Source organism: Pristis pectinata, chromosome 5 (genome assembly GCF_009764475.1).
Source record: "Pristis pectinata isolate sPriPec2 chromosome 5, sPriPec2.1.pri, whole genome shotgun sequence".
In the NCBI taxonomy this organism is placed as follows: Eukaryota; Metazoa; Chordata; class Chondrichthyes; order Rhinopristiformes; family Pristidae; genus Pristis; species Pristis pectinata.
Window position 1 is genome coordinate 98,736,399 of NC_067409.1, and position 19,260 is coordinate 98,755,658.

Consider the following 19,260-nt stretch of genomic DNA (forward strand, 5'->3'; position numbering starts at 1 on the left):
AGGAAAAATACAACTGACTTGAAAACAAATAAACCACACAAATAATTAATCAGAATAAAAGATAATCAGAAGTACTGCCACATTGACAACACCATAAGTATCCTTTCTTTAAACAGTGATAACATTGCAAATGATTACCAACCTCAACAGCAAGAGGGAATGGGGGGAACATTAGCATTGCTACAGTCATTAACCTTATAATGCTGCAGTATCTTTGTGTGTATGTTAATTAAGCTCCATCTAACCTTAAATTAATCATATAAGGCAGTTCTCGTCTAATCCTGTTGTTTAAAAAAAAGCACACTCATAAATCTTTGTAGTTTGTTGTCTTTGTGAAAATGATTTTGAAAGTGAGGCTTCCTCTTGTAAGTGTCCAGCATAAGTGTCGTAGGAACTAATGGGCTATTTTATCAAAGTTGAGATCAAGACATTCTATTAATTCATGTGAAAGATTATTGTTACTCTCTTGTGCCTGAACAGCTTGTGAATTGCAGAAGAAAAATTGCCAGAGCATAAAATTGAAGTACTTCCTTCCCCCGTAGAAGAACTGGAAAGAAAGATAGACAAACAAAATAAGCAGACTTTCTGACGAATGCAGAACACAAGCTACCAAGGTGTTATCCTTACAGTGAAGGTAAGGCTGTGGCCAATAAGTAGCGCTTTACCTCTGAGTCGGAAATATTGTTGGATTTAGGTCCCACTTCAGAGACTTACAAAAACCTGACAGATATACCAGTGCAGTACTGAGGGGGAGTGCTGGACTGTCCAAGATGCAATCTTTTGGATGAGAAGTTAAACCATAGGCCCATCTGCCCTCTCAAGTGGTTGCAAAATATACCATGGCCCTTTATTGAAGAGGTGTTTTTGGTTGATATTTATCCTTCATTCATCTTTCCGAAAAAGGGATTGTTACATTGCCGTCTGTGTCTAAATTAGCTGTTGCAATTCCTACGTAACAATTGTGACTTTATTTACAAATGTTTGATGTTTGTAACTCGCATTAGGACATTTTGAAAGCTGGTATGTAAGGGCAAATATAATTTTTGACTATCTGAAACTGTCAAGGTGCAATATATTAAATCTTATGGTTTTCAGCTGTACTTTCAATGGACAGTAAAAGAGCTTCTCCTAACTTAACTCCACAAAGATATGCAGCACCAGCTGACAAAAGGAAGATTTGTTTGCCTTGCGCTCAACACGGCCTTTGCCTCATGTTTGCCTTTTACGGGATGCCCTTGGCCACACCAGGACTTTGTGGCTGTACAGCATGAGACATCCTCCTGACCTTGCTGCTGTTGTCAATGGTGCCATCCACAAGCATCAGCCATGCCACAGACAGCAAGTGCCAAGGCAACACCCACTGACCCTGACCACCCTGGTGGGCTTCTGACGGTACACGATTGTCAGAATTTTCCACTATTTCTAAACATTTCTGATGACTAATCTCACAAATAGATGAAGTGTATTGGGCAAATAGTTCAGTGCATTACAGAACCACTGATGGACTTGGGTCTGAGTCCAGTGGTGATACCATTTAGGTTGGGTTGGGTTTTTTGTGTTGGAACAGAGCCATTGTATGTTATGAGGTGAGAACAGATTCAAAAGGGCGATTTTAAACTTGTTAGCTGTGTTTTATGAGCCCAACTCTTATCATCAAGAAAGACAATGACCCAGATGGCACCTCCATGTGACCTCCAGCATTTTCGGACCTTCCTGCTGCAGTGCACAGGTGTAGAAGTCTGAAATGCAAAGAGACACACAGTGTACTTTACCATCAATTCACTATGGAGACACTGGCTAGCAGTTACAGCAAACTGGCCCAATATCATATTCCATGTTCAGCCAAGGTAGGTTAAAAGGATATTCACCAGTCTAACGCCTCTCTGGTCTCCACCATGCATGCAGTGTACTGTTTGGAATGCATGTTTGCTTTACTTCATATTCCCAACAGATTCTTGAAAACTGCTTTATGGTTTCTTTGCAGGTCTAGAACTGATGAAGATTTTCAGGATTCATTGGATGAAAGACTTTATATTTTCCTGGCAATCAAGTGAAAAACTCTTCTCTGATGAAAATCACCTCAACTCAACACTCAATAAAGATATTATTTAACCAAAGACTGGTACACCTAGTTTCCAAAAACAGTTTGCAAAGTCTGAGCCCCTTCCCTTTTAATCTTCACCCACTTTTCTTGTAACGATTGGCTGTGGTAATTTACAATATAATGGGTAATAAGTATTTACAGGGATCATGCCTATTTCTGTGTCTAGTTGATTTAGTGCAAGTACTGAATGTTCAGCCAGCAACCACAGTGGAGAACAGCCAACATGATAAGATGCTGCATCATCGTGTGAAGAGAGGTTGGGTATGGAACCAGTTTTTTGTGTTGGAAGAATACACTGGAACAGAACCACTATACGTTGGCAAGGTGAGAACAGGATTTTGGAAGCACAGATTGAAAAAGATGATGTTAAACTCATTAGCTACTTGTTATGAGCCCACCTCCAACCTTCTAGAAAGACATTGACCTGGATTTTATGAGAAAATATTGGCTGTTCTCTGCACAGCTGCCAACAATTCCCAATGTAACTATAATGGGGGCTTTGGGACGTTCAAGCAGAAGCAGAAATCCTGAAGTTATTGGCAGATGTGTGAGGTATTTTTTGCAACAGTACTTTGACATTAGTGAAATTCAGTGAGGGAGTGCAAAGCTGTGGCCATTTACCAAGCGTTATAATGGGGAATTCATTTGAACAACCTGTGTTAGGTAGACCAAGGAAGACCCAATGCAAAGATAGATTCCTCATTAATTTCAATGGAGGTAAATGCCTGTAAGGCATTAAAGTACTAGTATTTTCAGATTTTTTTTCCTATTATTTGAGTTTTGTTAAATGCTTGCAGTATGGATTTTAGCAAGGCCTTTGACAAAGTCCCTCATGGTAGGCTGATCCAGAAAGTTAGAACACATAGGATCCAAGGTGAATTAGCAAATTGGATACAAAATTGGCTTGGTGATAGGAGACAGAGGGATGTGGAGGACTGTTTCTCAAAATGGATGCCTCTGACCCGTGGTGTGATGCAGGGGTCTTCAGTTGTTTGTCATATATTAATGACTTGGATGGGAATGCAGGTGGCAAGATTAGGAAATTTGCAGATGACACTAAAATTGGTGGTGCAGTGGAGAGTGAAGAAGTTTATCTAAGGTTACAACAGGATATTGATCAGCTGGGAAAGTGGGCAAAGGAATGGTGGATGGAATTTAATTCAGACAAGTACGAAGTGATGCGTTTGGGAAATTAAACTAAGGAATTTCATACACAGTAAATAGCAGGACCCCGGGGAGTGTTGTTAAAAGGGAGACCAAAGGGTACAAGTACCTATTTCTCTAAAAGTGGCAACACAGGTAGGCAGGGTAGAAGGTGACAAACATTGGTTAGGCCACACTTGGAGTATTGTGTGCAGTTCTAGCACACAGTGCCGGACTATAGAAAGGACATGATTAAACTGGAGATAGTACAGAAAGTATTAACAAGGATGTTAGCTAGATTGGAGGGTTTGGGTTATCAGAAGAGATTGGATAGGCTGGGTTTGTTTACCCGGGAGCTGAGGAGGCTGAGAGGTAACATGATAGAGGGATATAAAATAATGAGGGACATAAATAGGATATATATCCAACATCCATTTCCTACAGTAGTGTGTCTAACTAGAGGGCATAGGTTTAAGGTGAGAGGGAGGTTTCAGAGTACTTGGAAGCTCATAATAAAATAGGCCAAAGTCAGCATGGTTTCATTAAGGGAAGATCTTGTCTGACAAATCTGTTGGAATCCTTTGAGGAAGTAACAGGCAGGATAGACAAAGGAGATTCAGTGGATGTTGTTTACTTGGATTTTCATAAGGCCTTTGACAAGGTGCTGCACATGAGGCTACTAAACAAAATAGGAGCAAATGGTATTACAGGAAAGGTACTAGCATGGATAGAAGATTGGCTGACTGGCAGAAGGCAAAGAGAGGGAATAAAGGGGGCCTTTTCTGGTTGGCTGCTGGTGACCAGTGGTGTTCCGCAGGGCTTGGTGTTGGGTCCACTACTTTTCACGTTATATGTTAATGATCTGGATGACGGAATTGATGGCTTTGTGGCCAAGTTTGCGGATGATACAAAGATAAGTGGAGGGGCAGGTAGTGTTGAGGAAGCAGGGAGTCTGCAGAAGGTCTTGGACAGGTTGGGAGAATGGGCAAAGAAGTGGCAAATGGAATACAGCGCAGGGAAGTGTATGGTCATGCACTTTGATAGAAGGAATAAAGCCGTAGATTATTTTCTAAACGGAGTCAATTCAAAAAATTGGAGGTCCACAGGGAGTCCAAGTGCAGGATTCCCTAAAGGTTAACTTGCAGGTTGAGTCGGTAGTAAGGAAGACAAATGCAATGTTAGCATTCATTTCGAGAAAACTAGAATATAAAATGCAAGGATGTAATGCTGAGGCTTTATAAGGTCAGACCACAGTTGGAGTATTGTGAGCAGTTTTGGGCCTCATATCTAAGGAAGGATGTGCTGGCATTGGAGAGGGTCCAGAGGAGGTTTACAAGAATGATCCCAGGAATGAAAGGGATTATGTATGAGGAGTGTTTGATGGCTCTGGGCCTGTACTCACTGGAGTTTAGAAGGATGAGGGGGGATCTCATTGAAACTTACCGAATATTGAAAGGCCTGGATAGAGTGGATGTGGAGAAGATGCTTCCAGTAGTGGGAGAGTCCAGGACCAGAGGGCACAGCCTCATAAATAGAAGGACATCCCTTTAGAACAGAGATGAGGAGGAATTTCTTTAGCCAGAGGGTGGTGAATCTGTTTAATTCATTGCCACAGACGGCTGTGGAGGCCAAGTCATTGGATATATTCAAAGTGGAGATTGCTAGGTTCTTAATTAGTAAGGGCATCAAAGGTTACGGGGAGAAGGCAGGAGAATGGGGTTGAGAGGGAAAAATAAATCAGCCATGATCGAATGGTGGAGCAGACTCAAAGGGCTGAATGACCTAATTCTGCTCCAATGTCTTATGGTCTTATGGGAGGAAGCTTTGAGGAGATCTGAAGGGTCAGTTTTGCACACAAATAGTAGTTGGTCTCTGGAATGAGCTGCCAGAGGAGGTGGTGGGAGCAGGAACAGTAATCACATTTAAGAGGCCTCTTGACAGGTACTTGAATGAACAAGGCACAGGGGGATATGGAATGAATGCAGGCAAATGGATTGGTATAGATAAGCCTAATGATCGGCATGGAAGCTATGATCCAAAAGGCCTGTTTCTGTGTTGTACAATTCTATAACTGTATAAAACCAGAAAATAGTGGAAATGCTCAGCAGGTCAGGATTTTGGTAAATCTAAACAATTAATTGCACTCCCCGGCTTTTCTGTCAAAGCCTCAGCATTACATTTCTTTCATTAATTTACTCAGTAGTCTTTTGAGCATCATGAGTGAATCAGCTTTCAGGCAATGCGTTCCAGATCACAACTCACTGAGTTAAACAGATATTTCCCCATGATACCTCTAGTTTCCTCTTAATTGCTTTAAAAATATGTCTTCCAGTTATCAATCCTTCAGTCACTGGAAAAATACTCTATTAAGACTATCTGTGATTTTGAAAGCTTCTCCCCTCTAAAGGTATACGTAAACAGTGGGGATCAAATCAACGTACGCAGTAGTTAGGAACTCCGTGTCCCATCCTCCACTGATATACCAACTGAGAGCAAAAGGAAGGCAGAGGGGTAGAGAATGTGAGGGAATCACTATTAATAAAACCAATTTATCATTGTGTACTTTTAGCTTCATTCAGACATGGACAAAGGAGAAGGGTCTGTCAGATACATCCTCTCTGGCGATGGAGCAGGTACTGTCTTCACGATTGATGACAACACTGGAGACATTCATGCAGTGCAGAGATTGGATAGGGAAGAGAAATCTCACTATACTCTGCGTGCGCAAGCATTGGACAGATGGACTGGTAGACCAATGGAACCAGAGTCTGAATTCATCATCAAGATCCAGGATATCAATGACAATGAACCAAAATTTCTCGATGGACCTTATGTAGCCAGCGTTCCTGAAATGTCCCCAATAGGTAAGAAATCATTCTTACAACCGCTTCTTTAAGGGAAGTACTAAATTTAGTACATTCCTGTAAGTTATCACGTAAAGCCCAGCACAAAACTTGGAGTCATGTCCCTTTAACAGTATTGCAAGCATAAGAGTGATCACCTATGTAACTTGTAAAAGTTAATTAAGCCAGTGTCATACATACAGTGAAAAAGAGCGCTGAAAATACTCAGCAGGCCAGGCAGCATCTGTGGAGAAAGAGACAGAGTTAACTTTTCAAGTCAATGACCTTTCATCTTTTAACTGGGAAAAGTTAGAAATGAAGCAGGTGTGAAGTTGCAGAGAATGTGGAAGGCACGGATGGAACAGAAGGAATGGTCTGTGATAGGGTGAGACCAGGAGAGTTTGAATGGCACGAGTAGTGATGGTAAAAGCATGTGAATGATAAAAGGTATATCTCAGGGAAGTGTAAGTGGAAGGAGATAGCTGAAATTTGAGAGAAAAAAAGAACTATAAATGCTGGAAATTTGAGGGACAAAGTTGGAATGGCTGATTATTTGAAATTGTTGGAATCAGCGTTGAGACCAGAAGGCATTTATGTGCCTAGAGAGAAGTTCCTTGAGATTACATTGAGCAATTTTAAAACAATATAGTAGGCCAAAGACAAAGAAATCAGACTGGGACTGGAACTGAATTAATATGACAAGCAGCTGGAAACTCAAATTTGCCTTTGCAGAGTGAGCATGAAGTGTTCTGTAAAGTGATTGGTATTGGTATTGGTTTATTATTGTCACTTGTACTGAGGTACAGTGAAAAGCTTGTCTTACAAACCGATCGTCCAGGTCAATTCATTACACAGTGCAGTGACATTGAGTTAGTACAGAGTGCATTGAGGTAGTAGAGGTAAACACAATAACAGTACAGAGTAAAGTGTTACAGTTACAGAGAAAGTGCAGTGCAATAAGGTGCAAGGTCACAACAAGGTAGATCGTGAGGTCATAGTCCATCTCATTGTATAAGGGAACCGTTCAATAGTCTTATCACAGTGGAGTAGAAGCTGTCCTTAAGTCTGGTGGTACATGCCCTCAGGCTCCTGTATCTTCTACCTAATGGAAGAGGAGAGAAGAGAGAATGTCCCGGGTGGGTGGGGTCTTTGATTATGCTGGCTGCTACACCAAGACAACGAGAGATAAAGACAGAGTCCAAGGAGGGGAGGCTGGTGTCCGTGATGCACTGGGCTGTGTCCACAACTCTCTGCAGCTTCTTGCGGTCTTGGGCAGAGCAGTTGCCATACCAAGCCGTGATACATCCAGATAGGATGATTTCTATGGTGCATCGGTAAAAATTGGTGAGAGTCAAAGGGGACAAACCAACTTTCTTTAGCCTCCTGAGGAAGTCGAGGTGCTGGTGAGCTTTCTTGGCCGTGGCATCTACGTGATTTGACCAGGACAGGCTGTTGATGATGTTCACTCCCAGGAACTTGAAGCTGTCAACCCTCTCGACCTCAGCACCATTGATGTAGACAGGTGTATGTACACCGCCCCCTTTCCTGAAGTCAATCGGTCTTTGGTTTCCACATCAGGAGCATTAAATGCAATAGACTAGACTGGAAGAAGTACAAGTAAGTCGCTGCTTCACTGGGGAGGACTGTTTGGGGTCCTGGAAGGTGGGAAGGAATAGATAGAGGGGCAGGTATTACATCACCCTATGGTTGAACAGGCAGGTCCCTGAGAATGGAGTGGGAATTGGTGCTGAAAGAGTGAACCAGAGCATCCTAGAGAGAAGGGTCCTGTGTCTGGTAGTGAAAATTACAGAGGATGTTCCATTGAATGTGAAAGCTGCTGATGACAAGATCTTTCCTCTGGGTGTGAGTTGACAGGGTGAGAGAAGAAGTGCAGAAAATAGAGGAGATGTGTTAAGAGCATCATCAACTATGGTAGAGGGAATATGACAGTTGCAGAAAAAGGAAAACATATTGGAAGCACTGATATGGAAGGTGACACCAAATGAATGGATGCAACAAAGGCAGGGAAACTGAGAAGATGCAATGGAATTCCTACAGGAAAGAGGTTGGAAATGTAGTCAATGTAGCTGTAGTCAATGTAGCTGCAACCTTTCTGTTTCTGTTTAGAAACTAAACGGAGCACTCATCAGACACTGTTGCCTTTTATAATAATGTTAACCCATTCTATGGCTGCATATCACACAGTGTGCCCTGTTTAAGAATGAAAGTACTTTAATCCATCTGTGAATGGAGTCAGGCAGTTCCTCAAACCTAAGATTCCTTTCATTTATATTCTGCCCACTGTTCTGACATACCACATTTAGGACCTTATAGTGTCACACTCACAAACAATATTTTTTGTGCTATTTTAATTCTTTCAAGAGATGTGGGTTTCATTGGCAGGGTCAGAAGGTAAAGCTTTATTTTCCCTCAAAAATTGCCTCAGCATATGCATTGAAGGTACTCCCACAATACTCTTAGATGGAGAGTTCCAGGGTTTAGAACCCACAGTGTTGAAAGACTGGTGAGGACCTGGTGGAGCAGTCACATGGTATTCCCATTGCCCTTGTCCTTTGAGGTGGTATAGGTTGTGGATTTGGCATCAGGCTAAATTTTCTCCACGTTGGTTTGCTCCACAGAAGAAAAGAAGCAAGCTCAGTATCCAACAAGGACAAAATTACAGTGACACATTATTAACAATACTATACAATTGATTGCATCAGAGGTCGAAGTTAGATTATAGTATGAGAAGAGACCAATAAATTCTCTTCGTAAGAAATCTGCTGCTGTCCCAACACATGCAGTAAAATAAAACACTGTTCAGCTTCACTTCGCCTCAAATGCTACAGTTTATCATCCATCACTTCAGCAATACTGAATACAACAGGTCATCCTTCCTCTCATTTGGTGACCATTTGCACTTGTTGCATTGAAGCTAGGATTACAGTTAGAATCAATTATGTCTCTGGTCATCACATTTTTTCACTTCACGTGGGTGTGCTGACAGGGTTTTTTATTTCAAAATAAACAATTCATTAAAAAAATCATGTTCTAAATTACATTTTAAAACAGTATGTAAAGTAGAACAATTCAACACTTTCGTAACAACTCGTTACTTAACGTTAGCAGATCACCAGTTATCATTCTCTTACAACCTTAAAGCAAATAGTTCATGGGGATTTGATGCAGACTTCATCTAATTTTTATGCAGAGGCGGGAGAGCCTGAAATGTGGCCCTTCCCTAGAAAGCCTTTGCAGTGGCTGCACCCACCTTCAGCACGTCCCTCAGCACATGGTCCTGCCAGACCATGCCAGTTTGCAGCACTCGATCATGCACAACACCTTGCTCTGGAAGACCAATGAGTTTCAGATAGACCAGAGGGCATTTTTAACTGCGTTGATGGTTTCCCAGCAGCAGTTGATATTTCAATATGCATCCCTGACAACAGTCCGTACAATGCAGAGTCCTGTGCCATGCAGCTGTTGTGAACAAATCTCGACAAACAACTCTGTGCCTCTTACCAGACCATCCCAACAAAGATGGATCATCTAAGGAGACAAAGTTAGCATTTATCACCCATCTCTAATTGCTCTTAAACTACATGGCTTGCTGGGCCTCTTCAGAGAGCAGCTTAGAATTGATCCCATTACCAAAAGATCAAATCTCAAGTACACTGGGTGAAAATGAGTGACTTCCTTCTTCAAAAGATATGATTGAACCAGATAGGTTTTTATAATAATCCACTAGTTTTATGGTCATTACTGATGCCAGCTTTTCATTTTGTATTCAATTAATCAACCAAATTTATATTTCCCTGTCATCCTGATGGGATTTGAACTCTTGTCTCCAGATTATTAGACCCAGCTTCTGGATCCAAAATTGTAAATACTCTGCTCCCATACATCTATGGTCCAATGATCAGCGAGTGATTTGCGTTTCAAGTGTCTCTGTGTAATCAGTTAGAGGTCTGAGCTATTCTGATAGTCAGGTCTTGACTAGCTTATGCCAGTGAGTTGGAGCAAGGGGCAGAATGTGTAGGAGCTCCTACTCTGGGCCAGGTTCCGCCAAGATTTAAGGTTATTAGTGAGGGTGAGCAGGAGGCAATGAGAGGGGACCAGGAGTGGATCAGAATATTCCTGAAGTCAGAGGCTTTATATTCCTCCTGATTATGGACAGGGATAGGAGCAAAGAGGATGGGAAGATATTTAAGTGGGGAAAGGCGAATTATGAGGCTATAAGGCGAGAACTTGAGAGTGTAAATTGGGATGACATTTTTGAAGGGAAATGTACTATAGAGATGTGGTCAATGTTCAGGGGTCTTTTGCAGGATGTTAGGGATAAATTTGTCCCAGTGAGGCAGAGAAGGAATGGCATGGGTGACGAGAGGTGGAAAAACTAGTTAGAAAGAAGAAGGCAGCATACATGAGGTGTAAGCAGCAAGGATCAGAAAGGGCTCGTGAGGAATATAGAGTAGCAAGGAGGGAACTTAAGAAGGGGCTGAGGAGAGCGAGAAGGGAACATGAAAAGGCTTTGGTGAGTAGGGTTAAGGAGAATCCCAAGGCTTTTTACTCGTACGTGAAGAGCAGAAGGATGGCTAGAGTAAAGGTAGGTCCGATTAAAGACAAAAGTGGGAAGCTGTGCCTGGAAGCTGTGGAAGTGGGTGAGGTTCTCAATGAATACTTCTCTTCAGTATTCACCAAGGAGAGGGGTCTTGATGACGCTGAGGACAGTGTTGGTAAGGGTAATGTTCTAGAGTGTGTAGATATCAAGAGAGAGGATGTGTTGGAGCTGTTAGAAAATATTAGGACAGATAAGTCCCCGGGGCCTGACGGAATATTCCCCAGACTGCTTCGTGAAGCGAGGGAGGAGATTGCTGAACCGTTGGCAAGGATCTTTGAGTCCTCGTTGTCCACGGGGATGGTACCGGGGGATTGGAGCGTGGCGAATGTTGTCCCCTTATTCAAAAAAGGTAATAGGGATAGTCCAGGGAATTACAGACCAGTGAGCCTTACATCTGTGGTGGGTAAGCTGCTAGAAAGGATTCTAAGAGGTAAGATCTATGATCATTTAGAGAATCATGGACTGATTAGGGACAGCCAGCATGGATTTGTGAAGGGAAGATCTTGCCTCACTAACCTGATAGGGTCCTTTGAGGAGGTGACCAGGAAGATTGATGAGGGTAGTGTAGTAGATGTGGTCTACATGGGTTTCAGTAAGGCATTTGACAAGGTTCCGCATGGTAGGCTTCTTCAGAAGGTCAGAGGCCAAGGGATCTGGGGAAGCTTGGCCGTGTGGATTCAGAATTGGCTTGCCTGTAGAAAGCAGAGGGTTGTGGTGGAGGGAGTGCATTTGGATTGGAGGTCTGTGACTAGTGGTGTCCCACAAGGATCGGTTCTGGGACCTCTACTTTTTGTGATATTTATTAATGACTTAGATGAGGGAGTGGAAGGGTGGGTTAGCAAGTTTGCAGATGACACAAAGATCGGTGGTGTTGTGGATAGTGTGAAGGGCTGTCGAAGCTTACAGAGGGATATTGATAGGATGCAGAGCTAGGCTGACAAGTGGCAGATGGAGTTCAATCTGGAGCAGTATGAGGTGGTACACTTTGGAAGGACAAACTCCAAGGCGGAATACAAAGTAAATGGCAGGATTCTGGGCAGTGTAGAGGAGCAGAGGGATCTGGGGGTTCATATCCACAGATCACTGAAAGTTGCCACACAGGGTAGTTAAGAAGCTTATGGGATGTTAGCTTTCATAAGTCATGGGATCGAGTTTAAGAGCCGCAAAGTAATGATGTAGCTTTACAAAACTCTGGTTAGACCACACTTAGAGTACTGTGACCAGTTCTGGTTGCCTCATTATAGGAAGGATGTGGAGGCGTTGGAAAGGGTGCAGAGGAGATTTACCAGGATGCTGCCTGGATTAGAGAGTATGGATTATGAGGAGAGACTAAAAGAGCTAGGGCTTTACTCATTGGAGAGAAGGAGGATGAGGGGAGACATGATAGAGGTATACAAAATATTAAGAGGAATAGATAGAGTGGACAGCCAGTGCCTCTTTCCCAGGGCACCAATGCTCAATACAAGAGGGCTTGGCTTTAAGGTAATGGTGGGGGGGCAGTTCAAGGGGGATGTCAGAGGGAGGTTTTTCACCCAAAGAGTGGTTGGTGCATGGAATGCGCTGCCTGGGCTGATATGTTGGTGGAGGCTGATATGTTGGTCAAGTTCAAGAGATTGTTAGATAAGCATATGGAGGAATTTAAGATAGAGGGATATGTGGGAGGAAGGGGTTAGATAGTCTTAGGTGTGGTTTGAAGGTTGGCACAACATGGTGGGCCGAAGGGCCTGTATTGTGCCGTATTGTTCTATGGTTCAATCTCATTAATATCAGCTGTGGCTCAGTTCGTTACACTCTTTTCTTCTGAGTCAAAAGTTTCCAGGTTCAAGTTAAACTCCAAAGTCCTGAGAAGAAAAAAATCAAGCTTGGACCTCAAGTGTAGAACCATGGGAGTGCTACGCAGTTGGACAGGTTGTCCTGTGATTGAGAGATAAAACAGGTTTATTTTTTGGGTAGACACACATAGTTCGATGAAGCCAAATTTCAGAATAGAGTAGAAGTACTGGATAATTAGTGCCTTTGACGCAAGACAGGTTTCTGCCTTGAAAAGTTTACATGAGAGGAAAGGCAAGGCCATGGAAAGCTTTCAAAGGCAGGATGAAAAATTCAAATTTAAGGCGTTGTCAGAGCAGGAGCCAGCGTTGGTCAGGAGTGATGAATGAGTAGGGGGCAGGGTGTCAGCTTGGATACAGAAAGCAGATTTTTGATGAGGCATAAACACAAGGATTAAGGCTGGTTAGAGGAGAGTACCAGATTAGTGAAGTCTGCAGATGAAAAAAGCATGGGTGAGGGTCTTACCACAGCTGAGGTGAGGCATGGTACTGTTATCCAGATGGAAGTAAGCAGCCTTTCTGTTGGAATTGATAGATTTGCCCATCTTTCCATGACCTCAATATTATTTGGAGCACTGAGTCCTCGTATCACCTTCTGCTTTTTGGGTTGACTTATACTCCTCAACAAGGTCCACACAAATGAATCATGACTGCCTTGCTCATGAATTTGAGAATGGTCACTGATTTTCTACTTATGGCCATAAACAGATGGCATCACAGAATGCGGTCCCCAGATAGATATGTAACAAAAATGGAATATGACTCATTTAGCCACTATGAAGATTATTCATTTAACTCTTGTAACTCTTTGGACTCCTCGAGATTGAAATTTGTCTTTGCTCACATGTACTAATTGCCACGTCTTGATATTCATGAGAAGCAATAAGTTGCCTGAAGTAAATATAATTGATTTCACGACGCTGAAGAAATGTCCTATAGCTCCTGTCAGGGATAAGTGGATCGATAGGCGATTTTCCACCCAGTTTGTGTTTTCTAAAACTCTGTTGTTCACCTTAAATGGTTATTATCAACATCAATGTTAAAAATCTATGAAGTGTGTTCACATGCCATAAATATTAAGCTGCATCATTATCTGATGTTGTGAAATCAACTGAGTGGGGCCAGTAAACCTCTTCTCCAAAACAGGCAAGCAGCCTTTGCATTCTGTAAAGATTTAGACAAAGCAGGGATCATTTTTTTTGTTCTGTGGGAGTGAATAAATGAGAACAAACTTGAGGTCCAGATGAATGATCTCAACCCAAAATGTTGTCTGTCCATTTCCCTCCACAGATGATGCCTGACCCACTGATCCGGCAGCTCTTCCTTTTGCTGCAGGGGGAAATGTAAATATGTTAACAATTCACCACCACCTGTTTTACAGGATAGTGCCATCAAAACTTCCCCCTACAATTTCCTTAAACTAACAAAGCTAAAAAAAATCCTGTAGCACACATTCTTCCGTTCCCAAGGTGACAAAGCCGTGCTTCTCTTTTCCCTCTCTTCAGGTACATCAGTAATACAACTTACAGCTAGCGATGCTGATGATCCCACATATGGAAACAGTGCACGAGTGGTTTACAGCATCCTTCAGGGACAACCATACTTCTCAGTGGAAGCAAGGACAGGTATGCAATAACTCAGAATTCGTGACTAAAATTGTGGGGTGCTCACGTGGTGTTTGCTGTGCAAGCACAATAATGATCCCTTGTTGAATAACTCTTTCAAAGTCCCAGAACAGGTGTGACAGGCTGCTGATTTTCTGTGCCACAAGATTATACATATTAACACAACACAGCACAGGAGCCTGCAACTATATGGGGGAGCGATGTTCTACCATCCATAACATGTAACATATCGTACACAGTGGAGTCAAACATACTGAGGTTAATCACAGATAAGATGCAAGGCTCAAACCTTCTGCCGTGGTGAGAATTCTTAATTAGCCTAGCCACTTGTCAGATGTCAGGTATCTCCGACAGTGGAGGGGACATTGGTTGTTGGAGGTGAGCAGCTGGGTCAGGCATCATAGTGAGTGGACTCCTTACCACTAGCAACTGCAGAGACCACAGGGAGAAATATAGAATGGTTATCTCTGGGGAATGATTATGCGCTGTCAAATTCCTGATCCGGGTTGAACAGTGAACTCCGCTTCTCCCATGTGAGGACCAACATACTGGCCAGGAATTTGGTGAGTAGGACCAGCGACCCACCTTCACTGCTGGGTTATTCTGTTCCCCTGATCCGACCTTTCCTATATCTTTGAAGAACTTATTGGTTCAAGTGGGTCCTGGACCCAAAGTCTTGGACAAAATTTGAGCCTGGAGAGATGTAATTAGGTCATGTGATTGGGCCAGAGTAAGCTCATCCCAGAAAATTCCGGAGGAATCCTTGACAGAAGGCAACTCCAAGCCCCCAGCTCTGCTGTCTATCAAAGCCGTCAGGGTTTCTCAATGCTTCTCATTGTCTCTGGCAGTAAGAAGTATTAAAACTATTAAAAACAACTTCAACAAATTTAATGTTATTAAAATTTCACAAAATCCTCTTGAAAATGCATAAAATAATCCAAAATAATTAGAAAATGCGTGCAGACACAAATAAGTTAAAAGCACATAACCCTTATTATTGTTGCCCACTTGAAAAGAAGGAATAAAACCAAAGGACCCAGAGGAACAAGGAGACAGAAATATAATCATCAGTGTCAAATTTATTCTTAGGATTCAAAGATGAATCCTTAGAATAAATTATCCTACATCATGTTTGTATTAAAACAATGTGGCAAGCCATCCGATTGCTGGTTTTGAAAGTCGCATAAAGAGTAAGAACTTCATTTGCAAGATTTGCAAAACAGTATTGTCAGATTTCCCTGTATAACACCACACTGAAACTGACATTATGACATTTATCGTTGATTTGTAGCAAGGTCTCAGCGTGTAGCACAGTAATTGCGATCATTGCAGCCAACTTTTAAACATATACACCAGAATATACGCAATACTCATCACAAGAATGTGAGAACCTCTTTGCACCCACTCCCCTGTTCAGTACAATCATGGCTGATCTTTTACCTCAGCACCATTTTCCTGTGGTAACACCATTCTCTTTAATGTCTTTAATGTCCAAAACTCTATTGACCTGTGTTTTGAGTATACTCAGCTACTGATCCTCCATAGCTCCCCTGAGTAGAGAATTCCAAAGACTGATGATCCTCTAAGTGAAGAATTTTCTTCGCATCTGCTCCTGAATTACTGATCCCTTATTTTGAGACCATGGCCAGAGTTGTAGACACCCCAGCCAGGAGAAACATCATCCCACATCTACCTGTCAATCCCCATAAGAATTTTGTACATTTCAATGAGATCACCACTCATTCTTCCAAGCTCCAGAAAGTACAGGGCCCAGTCCACTTAATCTCTCTTCACAGGACAATTCTCCCATCCCAGGATTCAGTTTGATTTGAGCTTTCTTTGGGTGCTGCCCATATGCTAATACCCAAATAGGTAAAACAGAAGAATCACAAAATTGGGGAAATTTACCTCCAAAGTATTGTTAGGTCTGTTTTCTCTCTGATCACTGCTTTAAAATCCAATCTATGCAGTTCCTGACAACAGCTGCCTGCACAGATCGCAGTCACTGCATCTTTGTTGGTAGGAAAGCCCCTTTGATGTGCAACTTGCTCAGAAAAAAAGTGTTCACAGGAGGGTCATTTTCTAGACTAAAGGTCTGGCATGAAGTTTCAGGCCTAGTGAGAACAAGAAGAACCATCTGAATACACAGCAGCAGCAGGCAGCTACGAAGTATGAAAAATGTTTTATTCAATGAGAGCGTCTCATCCCTAATTGCCCCTGCAAAGATAGTGGTGACCCACCTTTTTGAACCAAAGTGAATCATCAAAAATAGAATACTGCAGATGCTGGAAATCTAAAACTAAGGAAGAAAATGCCAGAAATACTGAGTATGTCAAGCAGCATCTGCAGAGAGATAAACATGTAATGTTTCTGGTCAATGACCTTTCAGGCCATTTCAGATCAATGATCTTTCAGGCACAAGAGTCTGTCACATTACTGAGAGTTATGTTTCAGCCAGACTGGGAAAGAACAGCAGATTTCTTCCCTAAAGGGTTTTACAACAGATCAGTTCATGATCAGCATTGCTGACACAAGCATTTTAATTCCAGATTTGTTTAGTTCACCAATTTTAAGTTCCCCACAGGCTACGGTGTGTGATGTCTGACCATCAGCAATTCAAGCCTCCATATCATGACTATAGAAATATAACCGATATGCTACCATACCCACAAGATCATAAGGAAACCCAACAAATCCTTGTCAGCAACACAATGAGCTCACTTATTTACACAAGTTGTGACACCTTACTCTGTATTCTGTTATTGTTTTTACCCTGTACTACCTCAATGCACTGTGTAACGAATTGATCTGTACGAACAGTATGCAAGACAAGTTTTTCAGTGTACCTCGGTACAAGTGACAATAATAAACCAGTACCAACACATTTTTTTTTTAATTTTAAACACTTCAGAAACTTTAATCACAGTTTTACTGATAATAATCAACTTGACAGCAGTTCTTAAGGTTTGCCCAACTAAATTGAGATGAATTTATTCTCTGCATTGCTGTTAATCCACTGCTTCCCTGAAACAGTACTGGTGCCCTCTGCTGATTGTTTCTCAAAACAGACTTTTACTTTAGCAGTGATAAATAATGTTTGTCTTACTTCCCCAGGCATCATCAGGACAGCTTTACCATACATGGACAGGGAGGTAAAAGATGGATACCTAGTGGTTGTACAAGCCAAGGACATGGGTGGACAAATGGGGGGATTATCAGGGACAACGACTGTAAACATCACCCTGACAGATGTCAATGACAATCCTCCTAGATTCCCTCAAAGTAAGTACCCGTCTCATTTGGATCAGTGGGTTCTCTAATGAGCAAATGTTTATTGGTCGGAGGTTCCACGCTGAACTTACAGCAAGCCTTTTGGTTGAACAGGTCCATGATATTAATTGTAATCCACAAAAAACTTCTCGCATAATATTTCACCCTATCAACACATCATTCTATTTCTTATTGCCTTACAGATGACTTATTGTTCCTCGTATCTTCACGAGTAAATGATATTCGTACCATATGGTCAGTTATTACAATCAGGCCGGTCATTGCAGTCTTCCCCCAGCCCCTCTCACAGCTCGCTGGCTACTTGTTGTCAGCCATCCCCCTGCAACAGTACACTGTGCCACCTTATCAACTCTGATGATCCAACTAGTCATTTTCCATAATATCCAGTTGTAACTGATCTTCAGCAACTGGCATTACTTTCCTTCCAACAGAACAAACCACTTCCCCTCAATAAATTTCAAAATGTCCCAGAAAATAGTCCTAGAAAATGAGCTGGTAGCAAATAGGAAAGGAGGCTTGCAGGATGGCATCAAGAACTTTGACTCCCTTTGTCAGTAGCATGCAGATATCCATGCTAAATGATGGGAGCAACGTGCCACCTCTTAAACTACCGACTCACCTACTCTGTTAAGAACCTCCCGTCCCACCTGTGGTGTAGACTATTGGCCCTACTTTGTCCTCATCAGACACATCGGAACCCACAGAGGAAGCAGGTCATCCTCAGCCCTAAGTGACTGCCTCAGAAGAAGGAGAAGGACTGAACACCAATTGATCCCTTCAAAACTGCTGGCCACAGCCAGCTTGATTCATGCTGTGGTTTTTATTCATTCGTGGGATGTAGTTATTGCTGGCCATGGTAGCATTTATTGGCCATCCCCAAATGCCCTTGAACTGAGTGGCAGCCATTTCAGTGGGGTGGTTAAGACCAGCCCTCTAGTTTTGTATCTGAAGTCACATACAGGCCAGACCTGATCAAAATGGCAGAACTCTGCCCAAAGGACGTAAGTGAATTAGATGGGTTTTCATGCCAAAATGTTAGTCATTATCCCTGCTACCGGATTTTTATTCTAGATTTTATTTTCAATTAATTGAATTTAAATTCCCCAGCTGCCTTGCTGAAGTTTGAACTCATGGTTCCGGTCACACCCCAGGTCAATGGATTATCAGTTTAGCAACATAAATATTGTAGTAATGTTTATACATTTCTAAAAATTAATTCTCTAAATGTGGGAGTTTATTTTCCATTCCAGAATGCCAAAAGAAGTTGACATAGGACTTCATTCTTGAACTGCTGCCTTCTGTTTGCTCAGTCCCTTAAACAGCCAACCATGTTGTCCTGGGTTGGAGTCATTTTTGAGGTAGAACATAATTCTCCTACTATAAAGGACATAAGTGATCAAAAATCTGCTGGCTTCTTGGTCACTTGTATTCACATCAGTAATAGTGTCTCTGTTACATGGCCACTGTATTGCTAATGAGGAAGAGCTTTGGGCAATATTAGTTCACCCATCTCTGCTCATTGTTTCCCGATTCTCCTGCTAACAAAATGAATTTATCTTTTATATGCCTTTGACTCAACTTACTTTTCGTAAACTATTTACTATTTAACAAACCTCTGGAGAATCCCCTTTTAGAATCACATTCCCATCTCCAGTATCCAAGTTGCTCTTGTCTTTCCTAATACCAGTGACAGGGCTCTTTTCCTTCTGGATCCATCTTGCCTTCTAGTTACGAGGTTATTATCCTGCAAATACTCCTGAATATTTCTCTTGATAATTAACTCCATGAGACTAATGGCCTGTGA

The 19,260-nt window shown here is 42.1% G+C and overlaps 1 protein-coding gene across 4 annotated transcripts in view; it reads left to right on the plus strand.

Annotated features, from left to right (window-relative positions):
* The window catches only part of LOC127570751 (cadherin-20-like), a 153,011-nt gene that overhangs the window by 88,941 nt on the left and 44,810 nt on the right, over nucleotides 1-19,260 (plus strand). For all 4 annotated transcript variants that reach the window (XM_052016558.1, XM_052016557.1, XM_052016560.1 and 1 more), the window contains 5 exons: nucleotides 481-634; nucleotides 1,985-2,428; nucleotides 5,817-6,111; nucleotides 14,046-14,165; nucleotides 17,280-17,447. In XM_052016558.1, the coding sequence (XP_051872518.1) occupies nucleotides 2,225-2,428; nucleotides 5,817-6,111; nucleotides 14,046-14,165; nucleotides 17,280-17,447 (787 nt within the window). In that variant the 5' untranslated portion in view covers nucleotides 481-634; nucleotides 1,985-2,224. The remainder of the gene's footprint in view (nucleotides 1-480; nucleotides 635-1,984; nucleotides 2,429-5,816; nucleotides 6,112-14,045; nucleotides 14,166-17,279; nucleotides 17,448-19,260) is intronic.